Source organism: Prionailurus viverrinus, chromosome E1, assembly GCF_022837055.1.
Source record: "Prionailurus viverrinus isolate Anna chromosome E1, UM_Priviv_1.0, whole genome shotgun sequence".
Classification (NCBI taxonomy): Eukaryota; Metazoa; Chordata; class Mammalia; order Carnivora; family Felidae; genus Prionailurus; species Prionailurus viverrinus.
Window position 1 is genome coordinate 26,493,016 of NC_062574.1, and position 21,411 is coordinate 26,514,426.

Here is a 21,411-nt window from a genome sequence, read left to right on the forward strand (position 1 = left end):
ATTCAATAAAATTTTAAGATTTTTTCAAGTTTTTCAGTAAAAGAAGAGGTCTAGATGAAACAAATGTAGCAAGTAAATATGGATGGCTGATAGACAGGAGAGCACTGTCCAACTTTCTTACTTTTCTGCACATCTGAAATTTTTCACAGAATAAGATAGAACTAAAATGCAAAAAATAATAAAATGGAAATAACTGGAACAAGATTGAACTGTCCCAAAGTCCTTCTCTGTTCCATAATGAATATAGGGATACAAAGATTAGCTTTAAACTTCATGGAAAGCAAATGAGATAAATGTTTGATTAATTAACAAAAGAATTAAAATAATTTCTCAGCCAGCTGTAAGAAAAAAAGAAGACAGTCAACAATAAAAGCAGGAAAGGGGAAGGAAAGCAAAGTAGGGTGTGGGGGAAGCAGAATAAGAAGGTAGGAATAGATAGGTATATTGTGACAGTTATTATTCATTTATTAATTATTCAAATATTTTAGTGTCTACTATGAAAGTCTTCAAAGTATGGTCCATGAACTCTTTCAGGGTTGTATGGGGTTCAAACCATCATCATAATAGCATAAGACATTATTTGCCTTTTTCATTATGTTGATATTTAACAATGTTACAAAAGCAACGGACAGTAAAATTTTTGGCAACAGATCACGATTCAAGGCAGTGGTACTATTAGTAGTAGTACTGTGTATTCTTTACCACTATACACTCATGTTTTTAAGGCCAATTTCACTTAAGAATGTCCTTCAAGAGGGGCATCTGGGTGGCTCAGTTGGTTAAGCGTTCTGACTTCAGCTCAGGTCACGATCTCGCAATTCGTGGGTTTGAGCCCCACATCGGGCCTGTGCTGACAGCTCAGAGTCTGGAGACTGCTTCGGAGTCTGTGTCTCCCTCCTCCATCTCTGCCCCTCCCCCGTTCACACTGTCTCTCTCAAAAATAAAAAATAAAAACATTAAAAAAAATTTTTTTAAAGAATGTCCTTCAAAAGACAGTAAAAATGATTTTTTATTAAGTTTCAATCTCTGCATACACAGCTATTTTTTTTTAATGTTTATTTTTAACAGGGAGACAGAGTGTGAGCAGGGGAGGGGCAGAGAGAGAGTGAGTCACAGAATCTGAAGCAGGCTCCAGGCTCTGAGCTGTCAGCACAGAGCCCGACAAGAGGCTTGAACTCATTAACCGCGAGATCATGACCTGGGCTGAAGTCAGACACTCAACCGACTGAGCCACCCAGGCACCCCTGCATACACAGCTTTTCATATTCTACCTAAAGAAACAGGAGGGGTGCCTGGCTGGCTGGGTCGGTAGGGCATGCAACTCTTGATCTCAGGGTCATGAGTTCAAGTTTCACATTGGGTATGTAGTTTACTTAAAAAAAAAAACTCAAAAGAAACAGAAAATACACATAAAGCATTTCTGCTACATATTATGTTTTGTTTTTGAGAGAGAGAGAGAGAGATCGATCATGAACTGGGGAGGGACAGAGGATCCAAAGCAGCTCTGTACTGGCAGCAAGAGAGCCCTATGCAGGGTTCAAACTCACAAACAGTGAGAACACAACCTTAGCCAAATTTGGATGCTCAATCAACTAAGCCACTCAGGTGCCCCTCTGCTACATATTATAAAATAATGGCTGATTTATGGAAAAGGCTTTATATAAGTGAGTTGTAAGCTCAACTAGCCACTTTTTTCAAGGAACACTACTTTCATTTAGGGGTGCCTGGGTGGCTCAGTCGGTTAAGTGTCTGAATCTTGATTTTGACTCAGGTTGTGATCTCCCAGTTCGTTAGTTTGAGCCCTGCTCTGCGATCTGCGCTGACAATGGGGAGCCAGCTTGGGATTCTCTGTCTCCCTCTCTCTCTCTGCCCCTCCCCTGCTCATGCGCTGGCTCTCTCTCTCACAAAAGAAATAAACTTAAAAAATGCGGTGCCTGGGTGGCTCAGTTGGTTGTGCATCCGACTTCAGCTTGGGTCATGATCTCACAGTTTGTGAGTTCGAGCCCCACATTGTGCTCTGTGCTGATAGCTCGGAGCCTGGCCCTCCCCCACTTGTGCCCTTTCTCTGTCTCTCAAAAATGAATAAATGTAAAAAAAAAAAAAATTTTTTTTTAAAAATAACTATTGACTGATAAACCTTAGTTAACTAGATTTGGTTATTTGGCAGACTTGGTTATTTAGGTCTCAAAATGAACATAATGAGTTTGTCATTTTAAGGAAGAATAATAAAATGTGAGCTTTTAAACAAGATTTTGAATTTGGAAAACTGTATCTGCTATAGTAAGCTTCACAGCTTCCCATACTGAAAAGATATTTCTGGTGAGATCTCTGGTGATACTAATGAATGTGATTTTTTTTTTTTTAACACTGTAAAACAAATGTGCCAACACTCAGGATCTGCATAATGCCATGAATTGGTATTTTCCAAATGATAAATGATGTTGCAAAATCATGCATAAGTAAAAGATCCATTAGTTATTATGCAGTACAAGGATTTAATTAATATGGCTTCAGATTACACGTGAGAACTAACCTTTAAGAAACTACCATTTGTCAAATTTTGGTGTAGTATCAAAGAGTATCCACAATTACCTGAAAAAGCTACTAAAATACCCTTCCGCTTTCCAACTGCACAGCTACATGAGGCTGGATTTTCTTCACGTATTTCAACTAAGACAATATACACAAAAGACTGACTACAGAAGCAAAGGAGAATCCAGATTATCTTCTATTAAGTTCAACACTGAAGAGATTTGCAAAACTGTACAACAGTGCCACTCTTCTAATTTTTGTTTTGGAAAATAGAGTTGATTTCTATAAAAGTATTTTATTTATGTTAATATGTACTGGTCTTACTGTTATTTTTTTCAATAAATTTAATAGAGCTTGGAGCACCTGGGTGGCTCAGTCATTTGCATGTCTGACTTTGGCTCAGGTCATGATCTCGCTGGGTTTGTGAGTTCGAGCCCCACGTTGGGCTCTGTGCTGACAGCTCAGAGCCTGAAGCCTCCTTCAGATTCTGTGTCTCCTCCTGTCTCTGCCCCTCCCATGCTCATGTTCTGTCTCTCAATAATAAATAAACGTTAAAAAAAAATTTTTTTTAATAATAAAATAAATAAATAAATTTAATAGAGCTTTAAAATGGTGGGGGGTGTGGGGAACCTGGGTGGCTCAGTTGGTTAAGCGTCCAACTTCAGTTCAGGTCATGATATCACAGTTTGTGAGTTCAAGCCCCCGCATCGGGCTCTGTGCTGACAGCTCAGAGCCTAGAGCCTGCTTCGGATTCTGTGTCTCCCTCCCTCTCTGCCCCCCCTCCCCCGCTCATGCTCTGTGTCTGTGTCTCAAAAATAAACAAAACATTAAAAAAAATTTTTTTTTAATTTTTCTTTTTCCCTAAAACAGGGGCGCCTCAGTGGCTCTGTCGGTTAAGCATCTGACTTCAGCTCAGGTCATGATCTCAGAGTTCGTGGATTCAAGCCTTGCATCAGGCTCTGTGCTGACAACTCAGAGCCTGGAGCCTGCTTCAGATTCTATGTCTCCCTCTCTCTCTCTCTGTCCCTCCCCCACTTGCACTTTTTCAAAAATAAAAACATTAGAAATTTTTTTTTGATATTGCTAAAATAGATATAAGTAAATATAATCCACATAAATAAAAGCACTTTGTGTCCTCAATAATTTTTGAGAGCACAGATGAGTGATGAGACCAAAGTTTAAGAATCAGTCAAGTTACACAAGGCATTAAGGAGGATAGTATCTCCAATAATCTGAGGTGAACTATATTCCAAGTATATAAGGGATACGAAAAGTACACAGCCATAAATTCATTTACCCTTCTAAAAGGGTAAGAAACTATTAATCTGGGACAAGAAACTATTAATTTGGGATATATACGAATAGTAGTGACTCTCTAAAATTTTGGTAACATTAAGTCACAGCCCCTTTCTTCTATACAGACCCTTTCCTTAAAGCTAGTCTGTTTTAGAGAGCAAATGAATTTCATAATAGAACTCAACCAATTTGGGGAACTGTCCTAAAAAAAAAAAGTCGTGTTTTTAAAGCAAAATTCAAGATGATCTAAAGAATGATCCCTTTAGATTCTTTTCCTATTGATTAACTCCCAGTATTTCAGGAAATTTATTTGGAATTTATTGTATTACTTTCTATTTATATAGCTTGCTAAATGCTTATTTTCTCAAGAACATTCTACCAGACTAAAGCTTAATTTCAATAAATGTGTAATATTTAATCTCATTAATAACTGAAAAATGCCAACTGAAGCAATCTTGTGCTTTTTGCTTACTATAAGAGCAAAATATAATTTTGAGGACAGTTTCTCAGATCAGTGAAAGCACAAGAAAAAACAGCACTCCTATATGTAAAAAGTGGGAGTAAAATGGTAGGATCTTCCTGAATTCACAAAAGGGTTTAAACAGCTCCCCCCCACCCCCCAGCTCTGTATCACACCACCCACCTCATTTTTTTCCTTCCTAGCCCTGCATCACTCCTAAATTTTTTTTTTAAATTAAAAATTCTTTTTTTTTTTTTTTTAAGTAATTATCTATCCCATTAATGTATAGGCTTCGTAATAGCAGGAGCCTTACTGACTAGTGTATCTGAGCCTAGGACATCTCCTATCATAGAATAAGTGTTTAGAAAAATCTAATAATTAATAGTCAAAGAAGTATTATTTTTATAAAAGTAAACACAAACAAACTTTTTGAAACAACCTATTTGTCCATCAAATCCAAATGATTAAACACACCATGGGGTACCTTCCATTCAGTAAAATACCAAGAAATTTTTTTTTTTTAATGTTTATTTTTGAGAGAGACAGAGACAGAATGCAAGTGGGTTAGGGGCAGAGAGAGAGAGGGCGACACAGAATCCAAAGCAGGCTCCAGGCTCTGAGCTGTCCGCACAGAGCCCGACGCGGGGCTCCAATTCACAAGCTGTGAGATCATGACCTGAGCCAAAGTTGGATGCTCAACTGACTGAGCCACCCAGGGGCCCCAAGAAATTTTTAAAAATAATATGGCAGATCCACAAGTAACTAAAATGGAAAGACTGAAGGTACATTAAGTGAAAAAAATTAGCTGTCAAATACATCAGTATTATATTTGTGTGTTGAGAAGAAAAACACATACACATAAAAAAACTACAGAAAAACCACGGAAAGATAATACCTTATTGGCAAGTAGTCAATTCTAGGAAGAGGTAGTAGAGAGATTAAGAGTGGTCATGGGTAACTTCTTCTGTATTTAGAGGGTTTAGAGGGTTTCTATGACTTCTAGGACTAGAAGGACAGTAAGATGAAGATAGTATCCATCACCAGATCAAAGAAGCCTGGGATGCTGTTACAACATTAGTGGGATCTGCTCAGTGGACCATGGAAGACGAGGCTATTAATGGGTCGCAGAACTGCTGCTGGAATGGACTCAAAAGAAGGGTGGGGAAATATGCCGGCTTCTTTCCTCATTTCATGAACCAATCTTTTGTTAGTGCCTACCTTAGCCAAATCCAGAAAACAACTGGGCCTAGTCAAATCATCACTTTAAACTTATACAATGTTATTTGTCATTTATAGCTCAATAAAGCTGGGGGCAAAAAAAAAAAAAAAAAAAAAAAAAAAAACAAACACAAAAAAACCAAAAAATCACCACCATGTAAAAAGCAAAGGAGCCTAGGAAATGTAATACCCTGCAATACAGAACAGAGTAGGGAAAAGGCAGGGATAGATCTGACAGCAAACTGGCTGACTAGCACAGTCAGTTACCAATGTGTGCCCTACTTCCTATATTCTGTGGCAGCAGACAATACATATGGTAGCTCAAAATCTACTTTAAGTCTTATTGAAGAATTAAATAAGAGAACCTGATTTGAGGGACGTGGAGGGGAATTAGAAGTACGGAATACAATAGGGGGTGAGGGGTGGGGGTAAAAGATTAGAAACACTGTTACGTCCTAGAGGGGCAAATTTACCAAAACAAGTCACGTGTATGGTCACGTGTATGGATTATATAAAATTTCATTATATCAATTCCCTCTATGCCTGGGAAGAATTTCTGGAAATATGAGACAAAGTTTTTAAGAAATAAAAGTTCAGCTCAGAGACCAAGAATTAAATTTATACTACCAACCAATATGCATTTTGAGTGTCTTCTTCTAAAACCATTTTTTTAAAAATGTGTATTTATTTTGAGAGTATGCATGTGTGAGTGGAGGAGGGGCAGAGAGAGAGAGAGAGAGAGAGAGAGAGAGAGAGAGAGAGAGAGAGAGAGAGAGAGAATCCCAAGCACACTCCACACTATCAGTGCAGAGCCTGACACAGGGCTCAATCCCACGACCCTGAGATTAAGACCTGAGCCAAAATCAAGAGTTAGACGGTTAACTGACTGAGCCACCCAGGCAGGCATCCCATTCTAAAACCATTTTAGACAAATATACCTAAAACCCACATCTTTCAAAAAGAATAAAACAAAAGTCTAGGTCAGCAACTAAAAAAGAATTGCTGCTTGATAAAATGCCAATATATGGAAAGAAAAGCCTAACTTCATTCAAGCACTTTACACTTTACTGGTCTTAGACCAGAAATTGGCAAACTTTTCCTATAAAGGACCAGATGGCAAATATTTTAGGCTCCAGAGGCCATATAGTCTATGTTGCAACTACTCAATTCTGTGAAAGCAGCCATAGCTGACATGTAAATGAACAGGTGTGGCTCTGTTCCAGTAAATCTTTATGGACATTAAAATCTGAATTTCATAGAAGTTTCACATGCACAAAATATTCTTTGATTTTTTTCCCATCTATTTAAAATGTAAAAGCCACTCAGCTCACAGGCCATATGAAAACAGGCAGTGAACCTAATGTGACCAATGGATCACAGTTTGCTGATCTCTGGTATCAGACAAATATGTGATGGAGCTCTACATTTTAAGACTAGGTTTGGGTCTTAAAACCACCCAAGTGGCTGTGGTATTTAACCATTTTAAACTGTTAAACAAGAGCTAATCTGTCCATATTTTTATTCCAACCTATCAGCAATAGAAACAAGTTTTTAACAAAGTTGTCAGACATTACACAGTCTCTAATCCAAAGAATCTATGTAAATACATTTAATCTACACAAAAACATACCAAAGCACTTCAGAGTCTGTCACAGTAATCAAACAGAGCTAATATAAGAAAAACCTTGGCCCTAACATACAAGTATTCCATTCCTTTGGCTCACATCTGTGACAAAAGAGTGGCTAAGTATTAGCTCACAAGTTCTGGTAAGGGATGCCAATGTCATTATTATTATTATTATTTTTTTTTTTTTACAAGACTGCAAACGCATCTTTCATATTAGAATAAATTAATAAACTTTAGGCAATATAATCTGAAAGCCTCTGATAACCAAATCTCATCAAAGTTTCCAATATATAAATACAACTGCCAAAAGAATTCCAAGTTCATCCATTCTTCTACCAATCTTTAACCAATACAGTCTATTAGAAAGCTTGTACTTTTATAGTACAGCTTCAATCCCTTGCAGAATCGTTTTTTCTGATCTTATTTCAGCATTTCTTTCACATATAATTTGCCCAAAAGGATGTTATAAGAAATTTCTGCACAAAACCCAAAACCATATTTACTATAAAAAGGATCGCAGAAACTTTCATCTAGTGTATCATATATCATCTTTTTTATGAGAACCCATGGGAGAAATTTCTCCAGCCCAGTGCCATCTATGAACTCTTTTCAAGAGACTTCTGTGCTTTTACCTTATAGATACTACATATACCATAATCCAGTATAAAATTCTCTTTTATTTAGCTGTAAAACCAAGCCTTCACAGTTCAGCTCTGGTAAGGACTATGGCATACATTTGTATGTACTTGCATAATCAGTTCCAAATTATTAAATTTTTTTCCCCTCAAATTTTCTTTTGAAAACAATCCTAACACACTATGTTTAGGTAAGCTAGCTAAAACTGAGACGCATTCAGTAGCATAAGAAGCTACAACACACAAATATATAGGCATCAATCAACTGGGGGGTTGGGGGTACTACCTCAAACAGCTGCAATTTGTTCTTTGTGTTGCTTCTACAAAATCCCAGGATGCTATTTTATCAGGTATCTCTTCTTCAGATAGACCACCTGATGAAGCTGAATATTTCCTCCTAAGATTTGAAATTATAAAATTCTTTAGAATTCATGAAGTTTCCCATAACCGTGAATTAAGCATTAAAATTGAATTTTTAAAAAGTTTTTAAATTAAAGCCATACAAACGACTGTTTATACTTTAAACATCTTCTATTTATAAAGTAACTACCAACATGCAATTTTTAAACTTGAAAATGAAAACACATACTTGTTCTGTGCTCTGTTCATATTGCACTCTTGCCAAACTCTATCCACCACATGATTTGCTAATTTTCTGGGTATTTTCCCACCATGGTGGCTAGTACTATCAGAGTTGAAGCCATCAGATACTGAAGAAAATTTGACCCACTTCTGGGCTGACTGAGGATCAACTGAAAACAAACCAAAAAGAATAGGCTATAGGAGAATAAAAGTAGATTTAAAGTAACATTATTTGTGGGGGTTTTTTTTTGTTTTTTACTTGTTAATTTGTGTTACAACATATTCCACTGTTATCTGGTAGGTCTACTTATATTTTGAAGCAAAAAAGCATGCTCCTCTACTTAAAACACAGAAAGCTAAAAATCCGAACAGAGGATGTAAACTTGATGGTAGTGTTATATCAGTGTTGACTTCCTGACTGAGGATTAAATGGTAGTTATATAGGACAGTGTTCCTACATTTGGGAAATACGGAGTACTTACGCATAATGGGGCATCGTGTCTGTAGCTCATTCTCAAATGGTTCAGAAAAAGACCAATGATAATGAATGTATACATACAAAAAGGGTGATGGAACAAATGTTTACAGTTTGGGAATCTGAATGAGGGAGTTCTTTGTATTATACATGCAAACTCTTCAATAAGTCTCAAATTACTTCGAAACAATTTTTTAAATGTTGATGTATTCAAAATAACAGATACGTAACTAGTGCTAATCAAACAGATCAGTACAATACCTGTTTGGACTTCCTCAGGAGATGTAGGTGGTGTAAGAGTAACTGAAGACATAGCAGGATCTCTTGTGGAAGCAGGCACTTGGTGGACACCCAAGCAAGAAGCTGAACAATGAGAGGATCCCACAGAGCTAGGAGTGGGAATGTCTGACTGAGGGACTAGAACAAAGCATGCTGGGTAGATCATTCGGACACCAGCTGAAAGGCAAAAATAATAGGCAAGAAAATCAGTTACCACTGTGATTGTAGTGGGATTAGTTTCACTCAAAAGTACTGTAATGGAAAAGTACATACGATTATATAATGTTTAAATAAAATTAAAATATATTTAATATATTTTTATAAACATATGCTCCTTTTGGCATAAAGTTTTTCTGGAATAAACCAGGAGAAGCTCTTAATACCTTCAATGGTTACCTTCAGTAACCCAGAAGAAACTTAGAAGAAAGCAGCTTTCTCTTTTCATTTTTGGATTTTCTAACCATGAGTATTACTTTTAAATCTTTACTTGCAAATTTGACAAATTATATTGTGTACTACTTTTAAAGAATTTTTAAGTTTAACAACAGGTAATCTGGGCACTCAATAATGGACCAGGGGCACATGGGAGGCTTGTTCAGTTAAGCTTCCAACTTTGGTTCAGGTCGTGATCGCATGGTTCATGAGTTCAAGCCCCATGTCAGGCTCTGCACTGACAGCACAGAGCCTGCTTTGGATTTTCTATCTCCTTTCTCTGTACCTCCCCCACTTGTTCTCACTCTCTCAAAAATAAACATTAAAAAAAGGAATTATGGGCCATCTTCTGCTTTCTTCTTTATATATCTCTTTTTATGAAAACCTAATATGTTTATGCTTTGTTTCTGGTTTTGTCACAACTACTCTGGCAGAAATGCATTTACTGAAATTCAATACTGGTATTCCTTTTATTTAAAAAACTCAAGGCAATTTTCATATACATAACATTCCCATAAGACTCCATTAAACACTGTTGCAAACTCTAATACTAATTATCTGCTCAATTATACATTCTCCACAACCTCCCATCTTCATCCCATTGTTAGGCTTGGCTGTGTGACCTGCATGCAATATAGACCAGACTCCAACAGAAGCTTAAAACAGAAGCAGCCTCTCTTTTTTTCTGCCCTTTGCCTCAAGATTAGCATGTCCCAAATAATAGTTTATCTTGTTAATCTGGGTCCCTAAATGAGAAGACACAGGGTAGAGTCAATATGAAAAGAGTTGACCTGGGCAGAGCAGATCACACCCACAAGTTCTTTAGGTACATTTTCTACCTTTTAAAAGTTATCAGAGGCAACAGTTTTAAGAAATGTGAAAATACTACATAACACAGGTTGTCAACTTTCCAGCTTCCAAATGTTATTTATTCACAATTATTTTCTTTGCAATGATAAGCTTTGCAAGCTTACCTCTAGGTGAAATATGTTTCCTTGCCCCAATGACTTTGGCATGGCAAAGTGACTAGTTCTGCCTAATGGAGTGTGAGCAAATGTAACATACATCATATCCTAGCAGAAGCTTTAAATACACTTACATGATACACTCAGTCCTTATTATTCCTCTGTTCTTGTAAGAACAGCATGTCCCAGATACTGGGTACTCATTGAACCTAGGTTGCAGAATGAGAAGATACAAGGAGCCAAACCACAACCAAGCTGCAGTCTTTATGTAATGTGAGGAGAAAATAAAGGAGAAATGTTTAATGTTGAAAGCCACTGAGGTATATGAATTGTTTATTATTCAACAAAATCTAACTAATACATATAGTCACATATTTTTCCCTTAGAATTAATACTCAGAATCCATACCAACAAGAACTTCTACTGCAGCTAAAGAATCATCTTCCCAATCCATATCTTCCTGTTTTTCTTCAGACATCTCCTTTAAGCAAGATGAGATAGGATAGAACTGTTTCCATTCACCAATCAATTTTTTTGTAGCTGAATCAGACATCTTGAATGCTTGTCCTGTGAGTGTGCCATTTAGTCCAAATGGGCTTAAGATTACTAGAAACCCAAGAGACATGAAGTAAGTAACTAAAGACTGTTACACCAAATAAGATCACACAGAATAGTCTGACAAGTAACTGTGCAATTCTAAAAAAGAAAAGGAAACCCAAAATGATCATTCCAGAGAAAATTCACTGTATTTCATTATTGTGAAGATAAACCACAATATTGAATTTATTATAAAATCTTAAAATTTAGGGGTGCCTGGGTGGCTCAGTCATTTGAGTGTCTGACTTCAGCTCAGGTCATGATCTCACGGTTCGTGAGTTCAAGCCCCGCATCAGGCTCTGTGCTGACGGCTCAGAGCCTGGAGCCTGCTTTAGATTCTGTGTCTCCCTCTCTCTCTGCCCCTTCCCTGCTCGTGCTCTGTCTTTCTCTGTCTCTCAAAAATGAATAAACGTTAAAAAAAATTTTTTTTTTAAATTTTAAATCTTAAAATTTCGTTCACTCAAAAATCTCACATAGACAGAATTTCAACATGAGTTGGGGATATATGTACATCCTTCAACTTCTCTTGATTTCTACTAAGAAAGCAATTTGAGAAAACAAAACAATGTGTGTGTATACTTATTATGTACTGCCACGTAAATTTTAAAAAAGGAAATACTAGGCTTAGAATTAAAACAAGAACACACTGCCAGCCCTTAAAAATAAATCAGCAATCGTGTATAAATATTATTAAAGTCCCTGTGTACCAACATTAAAAATGGCTTATGTGACTGCACACAAAAGATGACCTTGAAAACATGAACATGTATATCTGCTAAATGCTATTTAAAAGAACACTTTAAAATATACTTTCATGTATAAAAATTTTTTCAAATAATATTTGTATTAAAAACTTGCTTCATTGACTTGTTTTCACTGACTTAAAACTCTAATACGGAAGAAGAAAATAAACTACATTAGAATCATCGCTAGGCTAAAGATCAGGGGAATTCTCATTAATTCCAAAATTTAAGATTACCAACTATAATAAGAATTTTCCTGAGACAAATGAAATATCTAAGCCAATAAAATAATCTACCTTGAAATGGACTATTAGACTGTTGAGCAAGGGTGATATGCTCTTCACTAAGAAGGTATACAGGTTGATGTTGGTTAATTTCCACACTGGTACAAACATTGCTGTCTCCATGCAAGAAAAAGGTGAAAGAGCAGGACAAGTGTTCACTAATAAAGAAGAAAAAGTTATATTTTAGTGATGATTAATAGCCAAAAAATAAGTTAACTTGCTTTTCTTTATTAATAAGTTATACTACAAAAACGCACATTCTCTTTAACCCAGAAATTCTACTTCATCATCTGAAGGGGAGAAAAAAAACAAAACAAAAAAAATCACAGATATGAGCCAAGATTTAGTTTTAAGAAATGTTCTTCATAGCACTGTTTACAGTAGAAAGAACTAAATAAAGGAATCAGTAAACAAGTTAGGTACACCCACACATACCATTATAATATAGCCACCAAAATAAGTATAGGTAGAGTAAAAGGGGAGTGAGTTTAATGGAAAGGACAGGCTACCAAAATGGTATAATCTCAATTTTTTAAAAAAAGGTTCCCTCGGTGAAAAAAAATCTAGGCGTGCAATAGAATTAAGGATGATCTAATTTTTATTTTTGTTTATTTTCTCTTCTATATGAGAAATTAAATACAACTACATTTTCTCATTTTTTTATTTCTGAAATTGGGCTGCATACCATTAGTCAAGCATTTAATGTACTGCCCTCCCCTGGCCCCCAATGATAAGGTACTTTAAAGCCATGATGGGTCTCACAATTGAAGGCATCCTAGAATCAAAGTTATATGCAGAACATCTTATGATATTTAGATATGGCTGGTAAAATGAAAGTTCCCAAGAGGAAAGCACATGTATCCTTATGATAAAACTTAGAAAGGTCAAATGACCCAGAAGATGAGACTGTACGTTAAGAAGAATCCACTTTTCTTATTTCTTCTCCACACATTTATCTTAAGAATTTGTCTTAAAGAACTAGTTCTTTAAAATATAACCATTAATAAACTAAAAACCTGTTGTATATTTCTATAAACCCTCCTGAATTATTTCTGAACAAGTAAAGGACACAATAAATTAAGTTATATTAAAAGTAATAATAGAGCTAAGAAAGTGGGAAAACAAAGTCAGAAGGAGGTGAAGAGTAACGCAGAGCTGATAATTTCTTCATTACACACACACACACACACACACACACACACACACACACACACACACACACACCACGGAGGCAAAAGATTGTCTGAAGCTGATAAAAATAGCAAGAAACTGAAATTTAAGCATATCACTCAAGTTAAAAAGATAACCAACAGAAAAACTGACAAAAATACAACTAATAAAGCAAATCATCTTTCATGGTAAAGAATCAGATACTGTCTAAAGTCAGTTAATCAAGGCCTAGAGGTATAAGCATCGCTGGAATTATGGCAGTAACCACCAGAAGTAGTAAGCAAAAAAGTTAAAACACGAAAAATAGAAAACTAAACCTGGTTACTTCTAGGGAATTGTACTGTTTAAATTATATTAATTTTACCTTCTTAAAAATTATGAATTCTACAATGATTACTGTATCTTTCCCCACCCCAGTAGCTTCTGTTGCTTTTTTTTTAAAAACAAATTTACTTTTGGAATAACTTTAAGTTTACTGAAAAGCTGCAAAAGTATCACAAAGAGTTCTCATATACCCTTTACCCAGTTTGCCCTAAAGTTAAACATTTCACATAATCATGCTACATTTGTCAAGCAGGTAATTAACGCCAGTACATTAATTCCAGTCATTTTGGATTTTCCACTTATGGCATTTTTCCTTTTCAGGATCCAATCCAAGATACCACACTGCATTTAACCTCCCTCCCCTGCCTTACTGACACATTATTGATAAAGCCAAACAGTTTTTTAACAGGAAATAAAAGTATCTGAACTATTTTAATATATTAAGCTTGTTTCTCATCTGACTGAAAGACTAATCCTATTGGAACAGCTACTGCTTGAGTAATTACAAAGCCTACAGACATTTGCTTTGGAGTAAGAGTAAAATCTAAAATAATCACCAAGATAAGAGTCTTAACTAATAACTTTGAGAACTGTCCTTCCAAAGGCAGACCGTTGCTAATGCCCATTTAAAGTAAACTCAATTTTATTATTGTTTTCCAGCAGTATTTTCCAGCACTGGTAAGGTACCTACACTGTAAAACATACAAAAAACCTACCAAACATAAACCTAACTCCAAATGCTTAAAGCACCCACCCACATTCAAAAGAACTCTGCATTAAACTTAGTTTAATATTCAGATCTAAGCTACCAAGTGAAAGCAAGTATTATTCCTTTATTCAACAAATATTTTATGGCTAAGCACATGGCACTATGCTAAGCACACATTTAAGTTATGCTAAGTGCTATAAAAAAAGGTACAAGATGCTATGAGAATGTCTTAAGATATGAAGAATATCTTCTAGATAATGAAAATAAACTTTAATTCCTAAGCAGAAAAGAATCAACTTGGTACCCTGGGTAACAACATAAAAGTTATTCTTATGTTTCATGGTACCTATTTCTTCCCCAACCTCATCTCTTTACTAGTCTTCCTTTATAATACTTTCCCTTCTCCCTCAACTGGTCTCTCTGCAGTTCCTTAAACATACCAGGCCTTTATACCTACTGTTACTCAATCTGAAACACTCTACACATCTACATTCACCTTCATTAGGTTTTTTGTTCAGATACCTCATAGGTGCAATCTTCACTGACCACCCTACTTTAAACTGACCCACAATTCCTCTTCTGGGATTGATTTTGTTTGGCTAAGAAATCACAATCTAACGTGTTACACAGTTTATTTCTTATAGTCGTCCCAGAACATAAGCTCTAAAGGAGGAAGAATTTGTCTCCTTTGTTCAATGTTGTATCCTCAGGTTTCAGAATAGGTCCTTAACACATAGTAGGTATGCACTAAATACTATAGGATAAATTCTGTATCTGAGCTACTTATTTCTTTTTTAAAAAATATTTATTTTGAGGGAGAGAAAGAGCATGTGAGGGAGGGGCAAGGAGAGATGGAGAGATAGAATCCCAAGCAGGCTCCACACTGTCAGCACAGACGGACACAGGGCTCCAACTCACGAACCACAAGATCCTGACTTGAACCGAAATCAAGAGTCAGAGGCTTAACTGACTGAGACAGCCAGGCATCTCCTGAACCACTCATTTCTAATCAAACATTCCTTTTCTTATCAAGTCTGTACCTATATAGCTGTCCAAGCCAGACATGTAAATCACACTAAACTTTTCTTTTTTCCTAAACTCCCTATAGTTAACTAAACCATCAGCAATTCCTACTGATTCTATTTCTTTAAGAATCTATGATTTGTCAATTGTCTTTTTAAGGTCTAAATAACTATTAAAATCTCTAATTTATCTTTTCACTGCTGCCAGCAATCTTCCTAAAAATTAATTCTGATCACGTAACTGACAGGCTCAAAATCAATAGTTCCCCAATGCCTTAAGGACTGAAAACAACAACAAAAAAACACCTTAGCACAGCACTTTAGACCCTTCAGAATCTGATCCTTGCCTAACTCTCCAGGCAGAGGTATTTAATCCACTAAGAACCCCTCCTTTGTTTACCCCGAATTCCTCCTGACTTCATCATTCTCCAACACTCCTTTAAACATTATCTCTGTGTTCCTATAATAGTCTATGCTTATCATAGTATTTATTATAACACTACTATTACTTATTTAACTAATTGAATTCCTGACATGTTGTAAATTCCTTGATAGAAAAACTGTAACTTTAATATTTGTAGAAAATTGAGTTATTGGCCCCAATTCTTCACTCTTCTTTCAATTCTTTAATCACAGTAAAAAACACAACATAAAATGTATCATCTTAACCATTTTTAAGTGTGCTGTTCAGTAATGTTAAATATATTCCTATCATTCTGAACTAGATCTCCAGAACTTTTCATTATGTAAATCTGAAATTACACCCATTAAACAACAATTCCCTCTTTTTACATCATCTCAGTCCCTGGCAATCACCATTCCACTTTCTGTTTCTACAAATTTGAGTACTTTTCTTTTTTTAAGAAGGCTCCACATGCAGAGTGAAGCCCAACGTGGGGCTTGAACTCATAACCCTGAGATCAAGACCTGAGCTGAGATCAAGAGTTGGACACTTAACCAAGCAAGCCACTCAGGCACCCAGAATTTGACTACTTTAGATCTACTTCATGTAAGTAGAGTCATACAGTTTTTGTCTTTGTGACTGGCTTTTTTCACTTAGCATTAATATCAAGGTTGATACATGGTGTAGCATGTGACAGGATTCCTTTCCTTTTACATGGTAAATAAAAATCCACTGTGTACATAACACATTTTGCTTAACCATTCATCCATCAATGGACATTTGGGTTGTTTCTACCTCTTGGCTATTGGGAAAAGTGCTGCTATGAACATGGGTGTGCAAATCTCTTCAAGATCCTGCTTTCCTGTAGTCATCAAGATAGTATGGTACTGGCACAAAAACAGACACATAGATTAATGGAACAAAATAGAAAACAAAAAATGGACCCAAACTATATGGTCAACTAATCTTCAGCAAAGCCGGAAAGAATATGCAATGGAAAAAAGACAGTCTCTTCAACAAAAGGTGTTGGGATTGGTGGACAACAACATACAGAAGAATGAAAGTGGAACATTTTCTTACACCATACACAAAAATAAATTCAAAAGGGATGAAAGACCTAAATGTGAGACAGGAAACCATCAAAATCCTAGAGAAGAACATAGGCAGCAACCTCTCTGACACTGGCCATAGCAATCTCTTACTAGACACATCTCCAGAGGCAAGCAACACAAAAGCAAAAATGAACTACTGGGACTTCATCAAGACAAAAAATCTTCTGCATGGCGAAGAAAACAATCAACAAAACTAAAAGGTAACTGTTCAGAATGGGAGGAGATATTTGCAAACAATATATTGGATAAAGGGTTAGTATCCAAAATCTATAAAGAACTTATCAAACTCAACACCTAAAAAAAACAAATAATCCAGTTAAGAAATGGGCAGAACAGGGCACCTGGGTGGCTCAGTTAAACATCTGGCTTCGACTCAGGTCATGATCTCACAGTTCATGAGTTTGAGTCCCACATCAGAAGAGCTCGAGTCCCTCTTCAGGTGAGCCCTGCTTTGCTCTTTCTCTTTCATTCTTTCTCTCCACCCAGGACTCTCATCTCTCTGCCCCTCACTCACTTGTGCTCTCAAAAAAAAGGGGGGGGGGGCAGAACACATGAACAGACATTTTTCCATAAAAGACACACAGATGGCTAACAGACACATGAAGAGATGCTCAACATCACTCATCATCAGGGAAATACAAATCAAAACTACAATGAGGATCATCTCACACCTGTAAGAGTAGCTAAAATTAACAACACAGGAAACAACAGATGTTGGCAAGGATGCAGAGAAAGGCAAACCCTCTTACACTACTGGTGGGAATGCATACTGGGGCAGCCACTCTGGAAAACAGTGTGGAGGTTCCTCAAAAAGTTAAAAATAGAACTACCCTACAATCTAGCAATGGCACTACTAGGTATCTACCCAACGGACACAAAAATACTAATTCAGAAGACACACCTCAATGTTTACAGCAGCATTATCAACAATAGCCAACTATGGAAAGAGCCCAAATAGCCATCTACTGATGAATGGATAAAGATATGGTTTATACATACATACAATGGAATATTACTCAGCCATAAAAAACAAGAATGAAACCTTGCCGTTTGCAATGATGTGGATGAAGCTAGAGTGTGTTATGCTAAGTGAACTAAGTCAAAGAAAAATCCATATGATTTCCCTCATGTAGAATTTAAGAAACAAAACAGGTGAACATAGGGGGAAAAAAAGAAAGGCAAAACATAAAACAGACTCAGCTACAGAGAATAAACTGAGGATTGCTAGAGGGGAAGTGGGTGGGGGAATGGGCTAAATGGGTGATGGGTATTAAAGAGAGCACTTGTCGTATGAGCAATGGGCGTTAAATGTGAGAAATCACTGAATTATACTCTTGAAACAAATATTACACTACATGTTAACTAACTAGAATTTAAATAAAAACTTGAAAAAGAAAAAAGACAAGATCCTGCTTTCAATTCTCTTAGAAGTAGTATTACTGGATCATGTAGTTCTATTCTTAATTTTTTGAGGAACCTCCATAAGGTTTTCCGGAGCAGTTGTAGCATTTTACAATCCCACCAAGAGTGCACCAAGGGTTCCTATTTCTCTACACTCACTAACCTTTGTGATTTTTTTTTTTTAATAGTAGCCATCCTAGCAGATGTGAGGTGGTATCTCATTGTGGTTTTGACTTGCATTTCTCGGATTTGTAATGTTGACCATCTTTTTTTTTTTTTTTAATATGCTTATTGACCCTCTGTATATCTTCAAAATGTCTTTTCAAGCCTTTTGCCCATTTTTAAATTGGGTTACTTGACTTTTTGTTGTTGAGTTGTAGTTCTTCATACATGCTGGATATTAATGCCTTAACGGATATATGATTTGCAAACATTTTCTCCCAATCCATAAATTGCCTTTTCACTGATTATGTCCACTGATGCACAAAGGTATTTAAGTTTGATATAGTTCAGTTGTCTATGTTTGCTTTTGTTGCCTATGCTTTTGATGTCATAACCAGGAAATCATTAGCAAATCTGAAGTCATAAAGCTTTCTCCCTATTTTCTTCTACAAGTTTTATTGTTTTAGGTCTTATTTAGATTTTTAATCCATTTTGAGTTCATTTTTGTATGTAATGTAAGACAAAGGCCAACTTAATTCTTTTACCTGTGGATACTAAGTTTTCTCACCATTATTTATTGAAGAAATGCTCTTTTCCCCAGAGTGGTACTGCCATCCTTGCAAAGATCATTTGAATACATACATACAAGCTTATTTCTGGACTTTCTATTCCATTGATTTACATGTCTGTATGCTAGGACCACACTGGGTTTTGTTTTAAAATTTGTTAATGTTTATTTATTTTTGAGCGTGAGCATGAGCCAGGGAGGAGCAGAGAGAGAGGGAAACACAGAATCCAAAGCAGGCTCCAGGCTCCAAGCTGTCAGCACAGAGCTCGACACAGATCTCGAATCCACAAACTGCGATCATGACCTGAGATGAAGTCAGATGCTTAACCGACTGAGCCACCCAGGCGTCCCAATACCACACTGTTTTGATTACTATAGCTTTGTAATAGGTTTTGCTCACCCTTTTTTTTGTTTTAAAAGATTTTATTTTTAAGTAATCTTTAAACCCAATGTGGGGGTCAACTCACAACCACAAGATCAAGAGTCACGTGCCTCACCAACTAAGCCAGCCAGGGACTCCACTCACCCTCTTTTATCCAGGCTTTTTGGTGTGACATTGTAGTTCCTCCCATTAGAGGTGAAATATACCTCCCCAACCTGACTCAGGCTTGCTTTGTACTTGCTTTGGCAAGCAGAAGCTTAAAACATGCATATGCAGTCTGGATTGCCCTTCAGTGCTTCTTTCATTCCCATGAGAATTATATAAAATATACCTCTACCCAACCTGCAGTTCACAGTGTGGACTAGACTGGCTAACCCCTAGTTGACGAGCAGACACGTTACTGAAAACACAGAACTACTGTTACACCTCCATGTTTTGGGAGTGGTTTGTTACACAGCAATGGCCAATACAGAAACTGGAACCAAAAGTGAGGTGCTACCATGACAGAAATCTAAATATGTGGCACTAACTTTAGGATGAGATTAGCAAGGAACACGGCACTGAAAACTGATGAAGAAATTATTATAGGGGGCTGGGAAAATGATGATCCATGTTATGTAATGGAGAAATACATCATAGAACTGTTGCCTGAAATAATCTAGAAGACAGAAAATATACCTAATGAATTTACAGAGTTGGGAGAACAGATCAAGTCAGAATGTAATCTGATTGTTACTAGCTATACTTCATAAGGTACTAAAAGACAGAGATAAGCTCAGGAAAAAACTTGATGGTTTGCAAGCATAATTTATAAAGATACAGACAACCCAGAAACTGTAGGCTAGAAAATAATACTATTCATCAACAAAGTGATGGTGTGGCCTATATATAACACTGCTTCAAGGAAAACACAAGGTCAAGAGTGTGATTCTAATACCCTTTGTTAAAAATACATGATTCTTGATACCAGTTGAAACATTAAGATTTTTAAATATTACTCCTAGGCCTCAATACATTTTTCTCAAAGAAGGTATCTAAAGTAAACAAGTATATATGCAATATTTTGTTACTATATGTGGGAATACATAGATAGCCATATTTGTACTTTTCTTTCTTTGTCCTCTTTCCTGACACAGTTCTTCTATAATTGTTAAGGCTGAGTAATAGGGCATATAAATATAATTTCTAAACAGCATTTTTGTCTTAGCCAACCATTAATGTTTAATTTCTGAGAGAGATTGGCCCATTTTAAAACAGGCAGATAATTTTCAAAGCATTTCTATCTCTAAACAATAAAAAAAGGACAAAATGCTACAAAAAAAAAAAAACTTAAGAAAATTCATATTCGACTGGTTAGAATGACTATATATATATTTTTTACCATTACAAGGTTTTTTGCGTTTTTTAAATTTTTTAAATTATTTAATTTAAAATAAAAATAAATATTTTTGAGAGAAGGGGTGGGGGTGTAGAGAGAGAGGGAGACAGAATCCAAAGCAGACTCCAGGCTCTGAGCTGTCAGCACAGAGCCCAACGTGGGGCTTGAACCCACGAACCATGAGATCATGACCTGAGCCGAAGTCAGACGCTTAACTGACAGAGCCACCCAGGCGGCCCATTTTTGGGTTTTTTTTTTTGTTTTTTTTTTTTTTTTTTACGGGATTTTCAGGAAACTTTAGAAGACAAATATTTCTCAATAAATGAGACAAAATTTACGAGCTTACTGCGGAATTACTAAGAATACTTACATCAAAAAAAATATTAAGTGACTCTAGCAAGAATTACACAAAGAAATTGTAATTTGGTAGGTTTTAAAGATCAATTAAGTATTTTACAAAAATGATTACGAATGCTATGTGCTTATTCAGTAACTGAATAGTAAATTTTAAAATCTGACTTGCAAATACTTTCAAGAACATTTGCAAGTGTAAGCAACAACCTAAAACAGTCTCATGTTCTTTATCTTTAAAAGACTAAGAGGCTAGGAAACTTGAATTTTATATCCTACTTCCTGTTTTTAATCAGTGAAGTAT

At 36.1% G+C, this 21,411-nt stretch overlaps 1 protein-coding gene across 2 annotated transcripts in view; it reads right to left on the reverse strand.

The window, feature by feature from the left end:
• The window catches only part of MED13 (mediator complex subunit 13), a 110,536-nt gene that overhangs the window by 65,503 nt on the left and 23,622 nt on the right, over positions 1-21,411 (reverse strand). For both annotated transcript variants that reach the window (XR_007147062.1, XM_047833949.1), the window contains exons 4-8: positions 12,138-12,283; positions 10,910-11,107; positions 9,087-9,281; positions 8,358-8,520; positions 8,055-8,165 (exon numbers count right to left, since the gene is read on the reverse strand). Coding sequence is in view for 1 of the 2 variants with exons in the window: in XM_047833949.1 (XP_047689905.1) it covers positions 8,055-8,165; positions 8,358-8,520; positions 9,087-9,281; positions 10,910-11,107; positions 12,138-12,283 (813 nt within the window). In the remaining variant the exon portion in view is untranslated. The remainder of the gene's footprint in view (positions 1-8,054; positions 8,166-8,357; positions 8,521-9,086; positions 9,282-10,909; positions 11,108-12,137; positions 12,284-21,411) is intronic.